This window comes from Myotis daubentonii, chromosome 13 (genome assembly GCF_963259705.1).
Source record: "Myotis daubentonii chromosome 13, mMyoDau2.1, whole genome shotgun sequence".
Classification (NCBI taxonomy): domain Eukaryota; kingdom Metazoa; phylum Chordata; class Mammalia; order Chiroptera; family Vespertilionidae; genus Myotis; species Myotis daubentonii.
In genome coordinates this window covers 34,025,645-34,044,803 of record NC_081852.1, presented here as the reverse complement: position 1 = coordinate 34,044,803, position 19,159 = coordinate 34,025,645, and the positions used below count along the sequence as shown (strand labels likewise).

The following is a 19,159-nucleotide window of genomic DNA, read 5'->3' as shown; positions in this document are numbered from 1 at the left end:
GAAAATTGATACCTCTGGGTTAAGAAGAGAAGGCCTCAGCAGTTGTTGTTGCTGCCAAAGGAAATTAAAATAGAAAAAAGTTTAGAAAAGAATTCAGATGGAAAAGGTAGATTATAACTGAAAAGAGAAAAAAAGGTGACAGTTTTAAACTGGTTACCTTGGGGTTATAATTCATTATTCATGTGATAGCTACCAACAGCATTAAATAATATTTTGACTACTTACATTGGAAGACAACTTAATAAATTAACTTGTTAATTAAAATAATGGTGAAAGTAAAACATCAAAGTTAAACTTAATAAATATTTTCTTGGCTTGAGCTTCACAGTATGGTGTCATTTGGGGTTCTAAAAGAACTTTAAATGTCAAACAATTCTTCCTAACAAATTGAAACTCATTTTTAAATTGCCCATCTATTTTTCTCCCCACATTAAATACAATCAGGCTCATTAGGAAGAAGGGTAGAGATCACAAAATAATGATATAGTAATGATATATTCATCATCATATTTAAGACATGCTTTCCATTTTTCTTTTTACCAAAATGTGGATTGCCTGCACTCAAGCATTAAGCGTGTCTTCAGAAATGCTCTTGTGATTAGATTAGGGAGATTGTCCTTCACAGATTTGACAGGAATCATTTGTATCTGCCCATTTCACCCATATTAATTTAAAGAAAACACAGTCACTATTGGTCAGTTTCAGGATAATTTATACTTTAATCAGATGGGAGCAGCATTAACAATTCAAATGTTGGGGAAATAGTTATACAACACAAATCTTAAATAAGCAGTGGGAAAATGGGCAGAGAAGTTCTGAGATACTTCCACTTCCACCAATGAACCAACTGTTTGAAATGGCCAATAGAATGACTATTAGATTAAACAGATAGACTTTCCATGATAGAGTTAGTCTTCTGAAGGTATTCACTATAAAGGGTGGGAAGTTTAAGTTAGAGGTTTTCTGATTCAACTTGTTATTTATTATAATTATCCCCCCAAACCAGTTATTCTTAAAGTCATTCATCTTAATTTTCAAACAATTTAGAACTTACATATTCTAAAACATTAGCCCATCAGGTCATATGCTTATTTTATTCTCTTAAAAGAGAAACTGTACATACTGGGTTCTCAGTGACTTCATTGAGAGTACCACATATAGTGAGGCCAGCCTAAATATTTCTGACCAGAATGCCCAGCTCTTCATGGTAGACTGAGAATCAAATTAGCACAATAGGAAAGCCAGAGTTTTCTTACAGTCTTAAAAAAAAAAAAAAAAAAATCTCTGAGATCTCAAGCTCTACTGTGATAGAACGGAGCCTGGGACTGGTAGAAAGAATAAAAGTCAAGTCATGCTACAGTTTCCAAATTAGATTTATAGACAAATAATTCTGGGGAAATCTCACAATATTGAGTAATAGGAATGCAGGAAAAATGAATGTGTCCCTGAAAAGGTAAGCAATTGATTTTTGTTCACCATTGAATAACAGACTTAAAATCCCCAAACAAAGAAGTAAAACATATAAAAGAAAGGAAATAGTATACCATAGTTATAAGTTTTGTTTAAAAAATTATCCTTTCTTTGAAAAAATATATAAATCAGTCCTTGATATAATATAACACCATAATGCCCTTACCTCCGATGAATAACCTCTCCTGCAAGGCAGAAACGAAGAAATCAACATTAAACATCTTGCCTTCTTAGGTTAAATAAAATTCTAGGTAATGGTGTTTAAAAAAATATTAGAAAAACTGAGAAGGCAATTTTTACTAAAAATTATCTCAGTAAGAAATATATTTTGTGGCAGCATCAAACAGGAGGATCAAAAGTTTCCTACCTGAATTATTAAAAACAATTATCAGCCTAACCATATGAACACCAAAACATACACAATCAATTTTATCACAGTGGTGTACAATAGCACACTTTGATTCTGTTTTGATAAATTGGAATAAAAAATATTTTACATTATCATCTTGATACATATAAAATACTCACTTGGGGATAATGTGTTATATACATCTATATTGGTTCAGAATAAAAAACATATATATCTCTATGGCTAGAATATATTCTCCCAAGTGTTTGTCAGTTTATTCTAAAAATAGAGAATGCAAAATATTACTAACTTTTGAGAGTTATTTATATTATCAGACATGAAGCCAAAAAGTTTTGAGATGTAAGAGCCAAATGTTCAATTTTACATAAAAATTTATAAAGTTAATGGACCATAAGTTGGTGAAACATTTGTACTTGAGAGGGAAAAGGTATAGAATGCTTTCAATATTTAATGTCACTAATTATGAATATTTTAAACAGATTAATGCTTTAGGTCAACTCTTTCATAAATAAACCGGTGCTGTTGACCATGCCAATATGGAATTAAACAACGAGCTTCAATAAAGATTTGTTATGAGGAGGTAAGTACATAACTTTATAAAGTCCAACGAAAACTTTTTAAATTACAAGGCCTTCACAAAATAAATCTACTTATCTGCAAGCATCTTTAGTGGTTAAGGCATTGCTGATTGAAATGGTGGTGATATAATAATAGTTACTTAATCCAATCAGCAACTTACTATTTGTAATAGTTCCGTGGTGAGATTTACAGGATGCTTATGTGGTTCTGCCCGTAGCTATGGTAATGATAATTCTCCTAGAACATTTAGAAGTTTAGACATTTTCAACTTTTACTAAATTTGTATCTTTCAGAGATATAGAAAGCTCATATTTAGATATTTACTATCAATGCATAATATAAAATGCCCAACCAATGCTGGATTTTATTTTCTAAGATATTTAAACTGCCTCTTTCCTTTAGCAGTGGTTTCTATAAATATGCCAAATAAAATATCAATAGGTGATATTGATATTTTACACTACTCTTCCATTGATTTTTTGTTGCATTTAATTTAGTTATTTGTATTGTTTTAGTTCAAAGGCAAAAATTTAGAGGAGGTACACAAAAGAATCAGTATGTAATTATCTGTGTGCTTTCAATTAACATGACACCCTGTCAATTTCTATAAAACCACTCATACAATATGGATATATATCTCTGTGTATTATAGCTTACTTTTTAAATTAAGGAAGCTGTATAGTAATCTGTGTACTTTAATAAGGTATCTACTGTAATTCTTTATGCACTAATTGAAGCATAATAAATCAGCAGGGAAAAAGGTGCTTTTTTTAAGAGTCTGGTTGTCAGTTTGTGGAGGCTTAAGGACTGAGGAGAGAAAAAATATTCTGTCATGTTCAAAGAATATTAGGATAATAGGTGTCATGTAGAAGATTTTCTAATTGGCTTTTAAGATGAAGAAGAGAATATCTAAATACAATGTCAAAAACAGGACTAAATATAAAACACGGGTATGGGTGTTTCATTTGAAAAGTATAAAATACTAATACATTTTAAGATTATATAAATATTGTAATGTTATAGAAAAGAACAATGTAACATTTTGGTAAGGCTATAGGTAAAATTGTTATTTAGATTCCTTAGAATATTTCTTTGGTAATTATTTAGAGATTTAATTAGAAGTTGATATAAAATAGCTTAAAAAACACACACACTCACATTAAAGGCATACACAATTGAGAATAATACCTTGTCAGACTCCGCCAAAAAGTACAAGTTCTCATGCATAAGACCAGCTGCCAACAAAAACTCCAACTGAAGTTTTTCAGTGAAAGAGAGAAAAAAATCATATGCAAGAACCCCAAGAAAGAAATTACTCTTGATTTGGATGAAAGGAATCTGAAGCAGAGGAACTAATAAAAATAATTAAACTTACAAATTCTTTTTGATCTGGTATTATTCATTAGGGAGGTCAGCCTAAATTCTTGAAGAAATATCACATAATATAAGCACTGAACAAAACCTTTGAAATGATGCATTGTTGGTCCCTGAACCTAAATATACTTATTTGATAATGTTAATTATCAAGCAAGACTTTTGCTTAAATGTTGGAATTGTGTTTTCATCTGTGCAAACTTATACTTCCTAAAATATAAAAATTACAGAGTAAAACAAATGATTATACTTGTATTCAAAGTGGAGCTTTCCAGTAAACAAAATTAATCCATGTATTCAATAGGAAAAACAAAGTGATTACTTGATGGTTAAGTGTAGCTTCCGTTAAGAAGATAGGAAGGTAGTACTTAGCTTAGCAGATGCCTTTAAGAGTTTAACAAATTGAACTGTAACATAAACAACCACTACAACTAGAGAAATTTTTGTCTAGAGTACAAATTTTGTCTTCTTCGCCTAAAACAGTTAAGGTCTATATAAAACTGATAATAGTCCACCAGATATATTTCCTCTTGATTTCCATTTAAACTTTTTATATACTATAGACTCAATAGTAGTTAGGAATAATGCCATAATGCCCTCTTCTAAAATTTTAATAGATAAGCAGATTGTATATTATTGATAAATTAATAAAAATATAATTTTAACCAGTGAAATACAAAAATCATTCTAAATACTCATTCGTAGACATTTACTTAACCTTCTTTTGATGAATCTGATTCAAATTTCTTTATTAAACAGGAGATAAATATTTTCTTTGAAGGAGCCTCATACTAAAATTATAATTAAAGAGATGATGTAATAATGTGGACAAGCGAAACTAAAGAGCACTTTAAACATCTGTGGAAACAATGAAATGTCTTACAAAAGTCAAGAACTCAAGATTTATTTCATTATAAAGAAGGAAAAAGAAAGCACAATGAGAAATAAATAGCTAAGACAGCAATTGAAAAAAAGTAAAAGGTTTATCAAATGTATAAGCATACTAGTAAGATAAAAGCAAGCCAGAGTAAAGGATGTTCTCATAAGAAAATAGATGACTACATCTTATAGCACCTGGGTTTTATTTTGGAATACCGTAATGTCTGTCATCTCCTATGTTTTAAGATAAATAACATTTAATTCGGTAGTATTTCTTTTTACCAAATGCAAAAGTTTCAAGAAAATTACAGAACCTATGATATTTTTTAGCTTCTTTGTAACAATCTGCTTTTTTCTTGGAGCACTCATATAAAACTATGGTGAAAAGTAAAAGTTACTGCATTAACATGATAAACAAGTCATTGTTTTAAACTGGATATCTAACTTTCATGCCCATATAGTCCCATTAAAAAAAATAGATTGAAATTACTTACTTTTTAAATAAATGTAGACAAATAATGCTACTTCGTAGTTAAGAAAATTAAGGTAAATCTATGAGTTAGTAATGATGAGGTTAATAATATTTTAAATTAAAAGTGAGGAAAAAACAGTATTGCATTGAGTTTAGGGAAAAGAATGGAATCTTCTTTAATGTTCAAATTTGCCTCCACTCGAAGACTATGTTCAAAAGAGTTGTTCAGTTAAAACAGGAAAAGCAACATTACAGTGAAGTAGATTGAGTGTGAGATTGTTTTTCAAATTCCTCGACAATATTGTGCAAATTCTCCTGGTTTTGCCCAGATGTTATTTCCATTTTTGTCACCTCTGAAGGGTAATTAATTTCAAGTTTTGGAATGTGTGCTGGGGGATAGTTTTTTTCTATATGACTGTACATATTCGCGACTGACTTTTCAAGTTCTGCTAAGTTTTTCACATGTTTGAGGATTCCTTTTGGTTCTCTTTGAGGATCTGCATTGCACACTGTTGTTGATCTTGATAGCTGTCCCCCAGAGGACTGTATTTCCTTGGCTGATGTCACACTGACAGTGCTTTTAACAGCTGGTATAGACACACACTTAGTGGACAAACCTGAAGTTGAAGGACGGAGTGGAGAAGGAAAAGGGGGAGGTGGTGGAGGAAGAGAAGGATGTGAAGGGAGAAGAGATAGAGGGGGAGAAGAAGTAGAGAAAGGAGAAGGGGGAACAGAAAGTGGAAGAAGTGGAGGAATAGGAGGAGAACTAGAAGGGGGAGAAGAAGGGCAGGAAAGAGGAAAAGGAGTAAGAATAAGAGAAGGAGGGAGGGGAGGAAGAGGTGGCGGAAAGGGAGGAGGAGAAATGTTTGGTGGATGGGGAGGATTTTCGAAAATGTTCCTCTTGGTTTCAATAGTCAACATACAGCTGGGTGTCTCTCTCCTAAAGAGCGGAGCATTTAAAACGCGTGACATTGAAGGAGAAAGTTCCAAGGAACAGTCAGCAGGAGAAATGATGACATTAGGTTCTGATCTAAGTTCCACAGTTCTGGAGACAGTTGGCAGGGTAGAGAATGTGGAATGAGACCAAGGAGAAGAAAATGAAGAGTCTGAAGGTAGAGATTTCAACTGTTCTGTTCCTTGCATGATCAGTGATCCACCTTGCCTTGCCTCTTTTTCTGTTACACTTGTATCTTCAGCTATAAGCAAGGGATTACTGCTACCTCTTGTGTGTGGATATGTTTCAGTGCTTTCATTTCGCGCTTTCTGCCTGTTGCTTGGCCACTGATCCAGAGCTATGGTTTCTGGTCTATTGGGAAGTTCCCACTTTGGTCTCTTAGGTAAACAGAACGTCTGATTCCATATCCTTTGAATCTTTTTTCGTGTGCCCCTCAGAGACTCATTCTTGGCTTGAGTTCTTGGTAAAATAGAGCCTATAGAATCTGTTCTTAGTGAAAAGTCTGAATTTGTTGATCTTTGATCTACATTTTCCTTATAAAGGGTACTGTGGGTATTTAAGGCATCCTCATCAGATATCAATGTGAGTTTTCTTGCAGACATGGGCTGGCTGTTCTTTAGTGATCCTTCTACATAAGCCTGCTCGTGAGCCTCAACAGTGTTGGAAGAAAAAGGCATCGCCACGTGCTGATGTTTCTTGTCTTCTGAGACTGACTTATTTCCCCTGCTTTGTTGGAAATGGTAGAGAAGGTAAAGACTTGAAAGAAAAGAAGATAATGAAATGTAAGGAAACAGGTTGTGCCATAGCTTTCATGAGAAAGATGTTTTTATGGTTCTTATTACTACTTCAAAATATAAAATGCCAGATAACACTAATCTATTGAAGCAAAACATTGCTTTCATGTCCCTGTTCTCAAAAAGACAGGACAGAAAAGCTTGAGAGCTGTGAGTAGCATAAGAAATATTCATTTTTTCCCAAATGTATCAATCTGTAGACTGATTTTTCCCTCAATTATTTTGATACAGCCAAGTATCCATGACCACACATAACAGTTTTCTCATGTATAAATCATAATTCCCCAAAATTGCAGACTAGCATTTTGGTTAATGGTTGCATATCCTTTGCCTTGGTCGAGGATGCTGAGAGCCAACTGTTTTGGGGAAAGGATTCTTGGCTGTATCTGATTCATAACTGTCCATTATCTCTCATCTCAGTAATTCTTTCCTGGAGCTAAGAGTACTTCCTTTACTGAGAAAAATCCCTGCAAGAGAATACAGAAATGTTTTCCCTATTCTCCCGATTAAGAGAATTAAAATCCCCAAGCACAAGTGAGAGAATTTCTCTTGCAGCAGATTTCAAAATCACAATTGAGAAATTGAATTTACGTCAGAATCTTGACAGAGATTATTTTCTTCTACTTAAGTTTTGCTTAATCAGTTTAAAAACATATATTTTAGAGATAAGAGAGGGACTGTTGATATTTCTTTTGAACATGACCTGAGTCAAATTTTAGTCAAGACTCATTTTACTGAAAAAAATTATGTTAATAAAATATGGTTTTGATATCACTGGGAGATTTTCTCATATATGGAACTGAGTCATAGTGGCTATTCATCATAAATGAAATTGAGTAAGTCAAAGGGCACTCAGATGAAAACATTGGGACCCTTTGCTCAAAAGTTCAGAGTGACAGATTTATTTTTGTGATTGCTTACTATTTCCCCCACATAGAAGAAGTTAAAAGGGATATATTTTGAATAAAATAAAATAGCCACACTGAAAAATTAAGATGACGAGTGAATCAATACAATGATATATAAAGCCAAAGTTGTTACTGTGACTCTTTATAAAGATACAAACTGCAAGGAAGGATTCTCACAGGTGGACTTAGGGTACCAGGACCACCTGAATAATTTAGAAAGTGCAGACAACATAGATTAAACAAATTAAACAGACAGGAAACACTTAATTTTAAAAAGTCCTTTTTAAAAAATGGGTTTGACATTATATAGCAGATGTTTTTGTGTAGATCTGTTCTTGATTTAATTTTTCTTGGAAACTATCTTTATAATGATATCACTTGATTGAAAGATAAAATACATATATCACAAATTAAAAGCAAGGAGAACTTTGAAACTCCTCTTAGTAGACACAGGTACTATCAGTGGAAACACTACTTTGATAACTCATGCGATTTCAAGATATCAAAAGTGAATGAGGTGTGGAAGATATGACTTCTATTTAAAGAAAATGGCTCCACAATAAAAGATGAAGATTACTGTTAATAGAATAAAACAGTACTTGATCTATTTGCATCCTTTTTTAATGCCTTTGAATTAGAATAATATTATTTACTTACTTATGCCTATGTATCCACAGGTAAGAAAGAGAAAACATGTGACAGAAAAAAAGAAGTTTTAACTATAGTTAATTGGAAATGATTATGAAAATACTAACAGGAACTAGACTTAAGCACTTAATAAGTATATCCAAAAAAAGAAAATGCATGTTTTTCTATTTTCTTTGTACTTATTCAATAGAATAATATGTAATGTTTTAGATTAAAATCATATGGCATTTACTTGGTTGTCTTATCACATAAAATTATATCTAGCTATCTTGTAAACATAGGTAAAATTCACTTCTATTAAACATGAATGATTTCACTCCTAAAACAGAAAATTTAAATGAGATTCTAAGAATTGCATCTATGTTCTACCTAAAAAATAGGTCCACACTGATTTATAAAGAGGACACAGTATTTTTTGGAAGAAAGTAAGTATACAAACACGATACCATTAATGACTATTACAGAGTAATTATTGAATCTACATGAAGTTATTACTTTGTGAAGTTTTTCTAGGAAATGACCTTTGATAGTTTTAAAAACATTTGTCTATAATTCATTTTCTAGTAACATGATTAGAATCCCTGTACAAAGTTTAGAATAGATAATTTAAAAATTGGTTAAAGATAATTAAATTGTAGAACTTAAAATACTTCAATAAATATATATTAGAATAGTAAAATCCTCTATGTCAATAATTTTTCAAATAAAAACAGCGCTTACGTGTTGCTATTTGAAAATTATTACCATTAAACTATATTGATTTCAGATGATGTTATTGTATACCTGCTTTCGTTAAATAAAAATGGATATATATCCCTTACTAATTTCATATAAAACACACTTAAATTTATACCTAAATCTTTTTTTAGTTTCTAAACATTTTTGCTAGAGAAAGATGGTTAATCAAATCATATTGGCTCAATTCCTACATTCACCAATGAGACCATTATTTTCAACTTATGAAAAAATGATTAAAAATTATATTTAAGGCATAAGTCCTCTATTATTATTTTAGAAATAGAATGACAAGCATTAAAATGTTTTAAATTTAATTTTAGCATTAAATACATACATTAATACAGTTAACATTTTAAAAACTATTCTTAATATAACCTTGTGTAATTGTATTAATACGGCAAATAATATTGATGTAAATGTTTAAAAGTGGTTTTCCCATTAAAAGGTAAATTTTACAATATTTGAAGCTTGCTTTATTCCTACTAGTAAATGCTAAAAAATGTAACAGTGTTTAAGAACCTCAACTTGAACCAATTCCAGTTAATAAAAGGTTTTCTGGATTTAATTTTATCATATCAACATTTTATAATATCCTTGGTTATTTTGCACTTTGTGTCCAGAAAGAGTTACCCTTGAATTTAAAAAATATAGTCAAATTAAAAATCTCCAGTGGGATCAGGTTTTGAGTGTGCAACCTTATAGGAAGGCCTGTGTAGTCTTTTAAAAAGAACGTAAAAGTCTCTTTCAAAGATAATGATTTAATATTGCTTAGCATTTCCAAATAGTGTAGAGGAAATATTAACCTACCACAGTCTCTTTTGAGAAGAATATGATAAAATCTTAAAGTGATTTGGGTATTTAATATTTAATTACTTTAATTCAGATTTCAACTATTCTATCACATTGTAAAATAGTATGTTAGAAAAGTCTATGACTTTAGACAATAGAATTGTTTTATGTCACCAAGCAGGAGTTGGCTTTTGATACCAAATCAGGAAACACTATATTATGATAGTGCTGTATCCTCATTTCCTATGACAAACACTTCTTTGAGAATCTGAGCCTAAATACAGTGTTTAAGCTTTTCATCTGCAAATGCCTCCTCATATTGAAAATATTCATTGGTTATTACTTTTTGTTCTAAAAATTCTAAGAAAGCAGACTGCAAATTGCATTTTTTCACATCAAATTGAAACTAAATACTCACCACAGAGCATCAGTCAGAACGCATTCACTTCTAAAAGGCCCTGAGAGTCCTACTTACATTGTGCTGTCCCCAACTTCTTCATAGAGATGCGCACCCGGAGGTGGCGGTGCCGGGGGTGCGGCCACTGGGGCCGGGGCAGGAGCTGCGGGCTTGGGCGGGGGCATCGCAGCAGCAGCAGCTTGGAGGCGTGCTGTCTTGGTGCACTCGGCTTGGCGTCTTTAGTAAAGTAAGCATGTTTTTGTAAAACTATTTTAGAAATCATATGCTTAGCAATAGGCTACCTTTTAATAATAATGTACAGTTATCAGAGAAACTACCCAGTAAAACAAAACAAAACTTTTGTTTGTACAAGTATTTGAACTTATAAACTGATATAATTACAAACATTGCAGGATATTCACAAATACTCCCTCAGAGTTCTTGAAAATATTTACCCCTCGATAACGGGTAGAATTCATTTGGAATATCTGTAAAGTTAAATGATAATATTAAAGGGAGAGAGCAAAACATAAGAATGTGATTGACAATTGGTAGTTGTTTAATGGATCTCTTTCATAATGCAGATAAAAGATATATAATTTGTTTTTATTTTTGTTTTATCTTTCATCTATTTAAGTAAGAATAATTTTATTTAAAATATCGTTGACATTCATTTACAGAGGCTGTGTAGGAGGGAGATTTGGTTGGCTCTTATTCCTTAACTACCTAGGAAAGCCTGTCATTCTTGCATTAGAGCAAAGTTGTTCTTTTTTACCTTCCTGCACACTGACTCCTAATTCCTTCCTCAAAACCAAGATATCAAGGGTAGAAGCTATCAGAGCAAACTTTCTTTTTCACCTTTCCTCCAGATACATCTAATTGTGTAAAATCAGCTCAATTCTATGTATACAAACCACAAGGAAATTTGAACTAAAAATCATATACCTACTACAAATACAAAGCAGACAAATATAATATGGTTTGGGGTAGGTTGACTGCTTTAAAAGTATTCTCTGGGGTTTCTCTTCTCATATTACATAAAATTATGAGCAGTATATTAGTCATCATACTTACACTTTAAACCTGTTTGGGAAAGCAATGAGTAAGAAGAAAAAGAGAGAAAGTTACATTAAAACTATTGCATTCATAATATTCTAATATTTGATTTATTCTAAATTATAAATAATTTACTGGTCAGACTCTGACACAGATTTAATGACATAGTACAGAACCTTTCAATTCAGAAAGTGAAAATGGTGAGCACTTTAATATTACTGTCATAGTCATATCAACTGTTAAAATATTTATTACACAAAACAAAGAAATGAACTAAATTGAATAAGAAAAATTGTATTAAAATATGGGTTTGCGAATTTCAACTTTGATAGGGAAATATTAAGAATGATCTGATCTTTATAATCAGCTCCTTGGTTTACCAGTACTGTGCTTGAAGACTGCTAAAGGAATAGAGACAGTTGAGGAGTGAAGTCAGAGGAATAATGGTGTGAGAGATCCCCTTCGTCTCTCCCCTTTAACTTTCAACAAAGAATTCCCTGCTCAGCACACAAACACTTGAGAGATCTGCACATTGAAACATAAAGGTGGGCAAGTGGGAGTCAACTGGAGAGGCAGCAAGGGAGAGGGGCTCAAGGAGCCATGGATGCAGCCCTGCAGCATGGAGCTCACTGCGGCTCCGCCTGGAGAGGGGAGGAATCAGGTTGTGTTGACCCTCCCCTTCAGCTGGGAAGAACGGAGAGATTTAGTGAGCATTCCTGCAGGAGTGGGCAGTCCTAGCTGCAGCTAAGCCCAGTGACCCAGGCAGAGAGGAAGCACAAAGGGTGACCACTGTTGTCTGAAAGTGGCATTCCAGACAGAAAAAGCTATGGAGCCTGGCCACCTCCCATGAACCTCCCAGTGCTTTGCTCCCTTCACCCAATGTGTCAGGTTGCAGAGCACATTATCTGCCAAACACAAGAACTGGTACTACAGCAACACCTTTTCCCTGAACAAAGGGCACAACCTACAGCTAATTTTAGAATCTGGTGGAGGCACAGAGGGGTTGACACAGACGTCTGTCTGTTCATTGTCACCGCTAGGAAGAAAAAGCAACAAAGGAGGTGCTGGGTTCCCCCATCTCACCCCGTCCATACCCACACATAATGGCTGCAAGGGACAGCACTGGGATTTTATAGATTTGGACCCTCATAGCCCATTGCATGCCCTGTGAGGCTGGTTCCCTAAGACCTGGGTGACTGTATCATTTTCCACCATTTGACAGAGATCTGAACAGGCAGAGAAGTGCAAAAACATGTGGTTCAATATCATCTACTGAAAAACAATAGAAAGACTTCTTATCAGTCTACTAGAGAAATGCCACTCATACATAAGTGTCTAGATAGAGAAGGAACCCATCAAATACCATGCATAACCAAAGTAATGGGCAACTTATTAAGAAAATGAAAAATCTCCAGAAAATAAATTTAAAGACATGGAAATATGTGCTTCAAATGACAGATAACTTAATATTGAGTTCCGGAAAAAAAACTAAACAAGATACAAAAAGCAAACAAAAAATACCAACCCCACACAGATGGGCAGTTTAATGAACTCAGATGCAAAATCAATGAACAAAACAAGTATTTTATCAATAATAAGCCAGAAATAAAGCACCTATGTATATGGGCAAATAATTTTTGACAAAGAAGCCAAAAATACAATGGAGAAAAGAAAGCCTCTTCAGTAAATGGTACTGGGAAAATTGGAAAGCCACATGCAAAAAAATGAAACTGGTCTACAGTTTGTCCCCATGTACAAAAGTTAATCCAAAATGTATCAAAGAACTTTATATAAGATCTGAATAAGTTATTAGAAGGAAAAATGGGGTGCTAAACTTATAAATCTTGATCTTAGAAAGACTTTATGAATTTGACCCAAAAGGCAAGGGAAGTAAAGGCAAAATAAATGAATGGGATTATTTCAAACTAAAAAGCTTCTGCAAAGCAAAAGAAACTTCCAAGAAAACCAAAAGGCAACCAACTGAATGGAAGATGATATTTGCAAGCAACAACCCCAAAAAGGGGCTGATATCCAGAATATATGAAAGAATCCATACAACTCAACAGCAAACAAACACTAAATCTAATTAAAAAATGGGCAGAGGACTTGAACAGACACTTTTCCCCAAAATCTATACAAATAGCCAACAGATACATAAAAAAGATGGTCAACTTCACTATTAGGGAAATGCAAATCAAAACTACAAGGCGATACCATCTCACACCTGTTAGAATGGCTATTCAATAAGACAATAATAAAAGTGTTGGAGAGGGTGTGGAGAAAAAGGAACCCTGGTGGGAATGTAAACTGGTATAACCACTATAGAGGTTCCTAAAAAAATTAAGAATAGAGGTACCATATGACCCAGCAAACCCTCTTCTGGTTTGTATCTGAAAAAATTTGAAGACATTTATTCACGAAGATATATGCACCCCAATATTCACTGCAGTGTTATTCACAGTGGCCTAGACATGGAAACCTTTGATAAATGATTGAATCAAGAAGATGTGGTACATATTTGCAATGGAATACTACTCATCCATGAAAAAGTTAAAATGATGCCATTTGTGACAACATGGATGGAGTTTGAGAACATTATGCTAAGTGAAATAAGTAAGTGATAAAAAGCTAAGAACCATATGATTTCACTCATGTGGGATATAAGATGGAAACTCATAGATACAGCAGCAGAGGGAGAGGATTGGGAGTAATAAAGGGTAAGGAGTTTAAATATAAGTGTTAGAAGATGATTGACTGTGAGTACTGGGCACTTAATACATTATACAGATCATCTATCATAGAAATTTACATGTGAAACATATCATCTTATTAACTGATGTCACCCCAATAAATTCAATTAAAAATAAAGAAATAGAATTAGTCAGCAAGCTCTGATTATACTCTTGGCCTCACTTAGAACCTGAAAGTTGCTACTCCTGGGCAATGAATTCATGGCACTTTTTAAATATTTGCTTCTTTGTTTTTCATGCGTTGAGAATTTAAAAGACACATTTTGATATTAAAAAACCCATTCATTCCGATCTTATTTATAAGCAGAATATGAAGGCACAAAAGTTAGACTTTTAAATATAGAATTTTACTTTGAAACATGAGCAGTGCAAATTCATTTTGTTTTGTTATGCTAATCTATAAAAAAGCAGTAACTAAAATTAATTCATAGTTTTGAGTTGATTACTGAACTAAAAATAATTAAACAATGCATCTACAAGTGTTCAAATATTAGGCATATTAATTTTTAAAAAAATTTCAGACACTGAGTTTAATATCCAGTTTATGATCATTGCACTGTGTGTCAAATAAAATTTTCTCGCCCTAACCGGTTTGGCTCAGTGGATAGAGCATCGGCCTGCAGACTCAAGGGTCCCAGGTTCAATTCTGGTCAAGGGCATGTACCTTGGTTGTGGGCACATCCCCAATAGGAGGTGTGCAGGAGGCAGATGATCGATGTTTCTAACTCTCTATCCCCCCTCCCTTTCTCTCTGTAAAAAATCAATAAAATATATTTTAAAAAAATTAAAATTTTCTCAATGATAATATTGCTAGTAAGATATAACAAAGTTCTTTTGGAAATAGTTGAATAAAACATGGTAGCTACAATGTAAACTTTATTTAACATGAATATTAATATTTGGTTAATAGCTTAATAATTTAAAACAATTTATCCAGTATTAAGTGTTTTCATTGGCTTTAAATATGGCATAATAATTGATTTGTTAAGGATGCATGGAACTCCAATATATCAACCTAAGTGTTATAGTTGCTCTTCACATTGCTTTTGTGATTGAAAATAGTCCTACAGCAGCTTGATGTAGAGCATACTTTTTAATTTTAAGATTGGGATGATCTTTTCTTATTTAACTCAAAAGAAAATTCTCAGTGTTCAAGAACAAAGACAATGGTAAAATAATATGTAAGAACTTTCCCTGTAGGTATTTTAAATGATGAAGAGCAGTCCTACCATTATTTCTTAGTGTTTGTTATTACAGCAATTTATATGATGTATTATTCTTTTTTATTTAGTCTTATTTTGTGGCACCCACAGGGCTATCTCTCTTCTTAACCCATTTCCCAATATTCTCACCGAACGCTGAGCATCCATGAATACTTACTGTCTGTAGCTGACCAACACCACCAGGACGGCAGGAATACAGCAGAGGATAATGATGAAGGCCAGAGCCAGCAAGGCCCCTTCTGTGTAGCCTAGACTTTCTCCTCGCTTCTTGATGCTGGTCACTGCCTCTGGAGTCCGGATCTCCAGAATGCGTCCTCCTTCCCCATAATGCGGTTGAAAGTCTTTATTGATATCGAGCAGTTTGCCATCCAGGAATCTTTATTGTTAAATAAAGAGTAAAATAAATAATATTAAAATAAAATCTTTTGCAAATCTAATATTTTTAAAAGAAACATAAACTCAGAGTCTTATGAATTAAAAACACACATAAAAAGCAAGAGAAATAAAAAAAGAGTAATTACATATCTATGTACACATCAACATTATTAATAACAATGACCCTTAATATGCTTACAGGCTTGGGAAAAGTCATTATCAATATCACTGAACTTAATATCACTATGTTGAGATTATGAACATTATTATGTTATTCTGGTGGAATCTATAATAATAAAAGCATAATATGCTAATTAGACCAGACGTCCTTCTGGATGAAGCCGGGGCTGTGAGGGAAGCCTGCGTCCTGGGTACCAGAGGGAAGCCAGCAGCTGGGGGAAGGAAAGCCTATTCTTGCATGAATTTCATGCATCAGGTCTCAAGTAAAACATAATATTCTAAATTTTATAGCAGAGCTTAAAATAACATTCCAGCATTTTATTTCCTTGGGTCCTTAGAATAATCCTGTAAAACTGAACATCACATTATTGATTTACTGCAGACCACAAAGCTATACAGTTATCGAAACAAATCAGACCACCAATTCAAGCCTTCAGGTTAAAATATACTTGTATTCCACACACCATCTTAAATATCAACACTCAAATATCAAAAACAAAGGCTAAAGGTGAACAAATTAAAAGGTATTTTCTGTTTAGAAAGAAAAGACAATAAGTAATACAGGTAGTAATCAGTGTAATCAGAATGACGAGAATTGGTGGTCAATTTAATCCACTAGTTCTGGCAAACATGTCCTCTAAGTAATGCAATTCCAACTATGGGCATTGTATTGGGAGAGGACTCAAGGAATAATTGCTACTTAATTTTATTAGCTTGAACAATTTTGTTACATATTTTATCTATAATAATAAAAGCATAATATGCTAATTAGACCGGATGACCTTCCGTATGAAGCTGGGGCTGCGAGGGAAGCCCAGGTCCTGGGTGCCAGGGGTAAGCCAGTGCTGGCAGCCGGGGGAAGGAAAGCCTACTCTTGCATGAATTTTGTGCATTCGGCCTCTAGTATTGTAATAAATAGGCTGTTTTATGTGTCTTTTGCTCCCCCAAAATTCCTGGGGAACATTAAAAAAGTCTCTTATAAATCCTAAAATATTAATGCAACATTTGTATCCTTAATGCCATAAAAACTACAACATGTCTTAGGCATTTTACTTTTTATTTTTATTAATAAAGGTCAAATATCTTACTATAGAACATTGGTAAACACAAAATATTTCAAAAAGCAACATTGTTCATAGGCTCACAATGCAAAGACAACCACAGCCAACATTTTGGTATACTCAAACCTAACCTTTTTTAAAAAGTATTAATAAATATTTTTATATAATTGTGATTTTATATAGAATATACAAAGCAAAAATATTAATTTAGAAATATATTAATATCAAAATAGCATACTTGGGTTTAAAATGTGAAAAAATACAAAGAAATATGAAAAAATAAATGAAAATGGGTTCACATTTCACCATTAAGTGGTAATCAAAGATGTCAAACTTGTACATTTTATACTTTTTGACACTTTGTATTCTAATTTTCTGAATACAATGTGATTACGCTGGTTTTAAATCTAGTTAATACATTGCTCATAATGATTCCATATAGAAAAACAATAGAGGGATGGCTGCCATCACATATGAATTCCACAGGGTAGCTTCTTAGTCTTCCCTATTTAATAAATCGAATGGATTAGAAAATTCAATTTTAGTTTTAAGCTACACCTATTTTTACTTATGTCCTTACTATAATGTAAAGCAACTAGGATTTTTTTTTTATAAATATGCTTTTGCAGGTAAACAATATACTCTATAGCAATTTACCTAGGTTATTTTTATACATGCTAAAATAATGTAATAAAGGTTTAACTATTGCTCCAAGTACTAGAATAGGATGTAATGCTAAGACTTTTTGTTTCAACCATTTATCAGAGAAAGTAATAAATTCCAAATGAAGTACAGATCTAGAGTAATTTCAAAGGAAATACTTTATTTATTAGAAACGGAAAGGTCAGAAGGAGAGTAAGACCATTAACTGCAAAGAAAATTGTACCCCTATTGTGCAGAATCCATTGAGAAATCACAATTCTTTTGGATTCCTGCATTTATATCAAATCACCTAAAGGAAGATCTCAGTCTTTTTACACTAAAACAGCTAATTTTTTAAGATGTTTATTTACCAATTTAGGTAAATTTTTAATTTTTTTACAAGAGTTGATTGTTGTTGAACCCGTATCTGATTTACAATATTTTTCTTTTTGATTTATATGTGCAAAACAACTTGCCTAGGTAAACTATTCTTGAATCAATATTTTTCCTGAAAATTTTATAAATTTGATTTGTCTTTGATATTTTACATGCAGGTGGAATGTGTAAGACTTATCTAATTTTATTCCTTTATAATCAGTAATTTTTATTTCTGTTTCAATGGTTTTAAAGCACATTTAGATACTTTTGAAGGACACTTGAGAGCCTTTTCATTGATTTTGCCTGTAATAGAATAAAATCTCTTAGTTGTATTTTCAGTTTTTAATTCTGTAATAACTACTGTAATTTTTATATCAAGGGAACCTGGAATTATCAGGTTGTATCTTAATTGACCTCTAAATAGATTTTGATCTCTTTATTATTTTTATCTTTTTTGTTAATACGCTATGAACTTCTCATGTATATACTTCCTGCTGCCAAATTATTTTCCAGATGATTTCTCTTTTCCAGCAACGTTGAATCCAGACTCTCAGTGGATTTTAGATTTTCTCCCTGAAGTGAAAAAATTGGCCCCAAGAAACTTCAGGCTTTTGTTTTATACTTTTTCTGATTTCAGGACTAAGAATTCCACTATCTCCTTAAACTACATTCATCTCTGAATACATAATTGAATTGGTTCTCCCTGGAATGCGTGCTAACCCAAACCCAGTCAGTGTGAGCGGAGGAGTGGCATACTCCACTTGGCCTGTTGTTGGAGAGGGGCGATTCTCTCCATCCTCTCCTGCAGTTCTTTTAGCAGGAAGAGGGGAAGGGTTCAGGGCATGTAAAATGCATACACCATTTCACAATCTCCTACCATCTTGCTTTCCACTAAAAAATGTTAAATTATTTCCAATGGTTCCAGTAGGAGAATATTTCCAGAGATATATAGTCTCCGAGTCATCAGTATATTATTTGCTTTTCTTTGTTTTTCAGCATTTATTACTGATCCCATTTTCCCCTCTGCTTACTCATCCTAGACAGTAAATAGATCTGTCAAATTCAGCAACATGAAGAAATGTGACATTCTCTTTATTCTCATCCAGTTTACTTAGTTGCTG

The 19,159-nt window shown here is 32.9% G+C and overlaps 1 protein-coding gene across 2 annotated transcripts in view; it reads right to left on the bottom strand.

The window, feature by feature from the left end:
- The window catches only part of PCDH15 (protocadherin related 15), a 681,342-nt gene that overhangs the window by 12,206 nt on the left and 649,977 nt on the right, over positions 1-19,159 (bottom strand). The window contains exons 30-34 of one of the 2 annotated variants that reach the window (XM_059662693.1): positions 15,560-15,778; positions 10,452-10,610; positions 3,608-3,673; positions 1,637-1,655; positions 13-51 (exon numbers count right to left, since the gene is read on the bottom strand). In XM_059662693.1, the coding sequence (XP_059518676.1) occupies positions 13-51; positions 1,637-1,655; positions 3,608-3,673; positions 10,452-10,610; positions 15,560-15,778 (502 nt within the window). The remainder of the gene's footprint in view (positions 1-12; positions 52-1,636; positions 1,656-3,607; positions 3,674-10,451; positions 10,611-15,559; positions 15,779-19,159) is intronic. The other variant, XM_059662692.1, reaches the window with a different exon arrangement.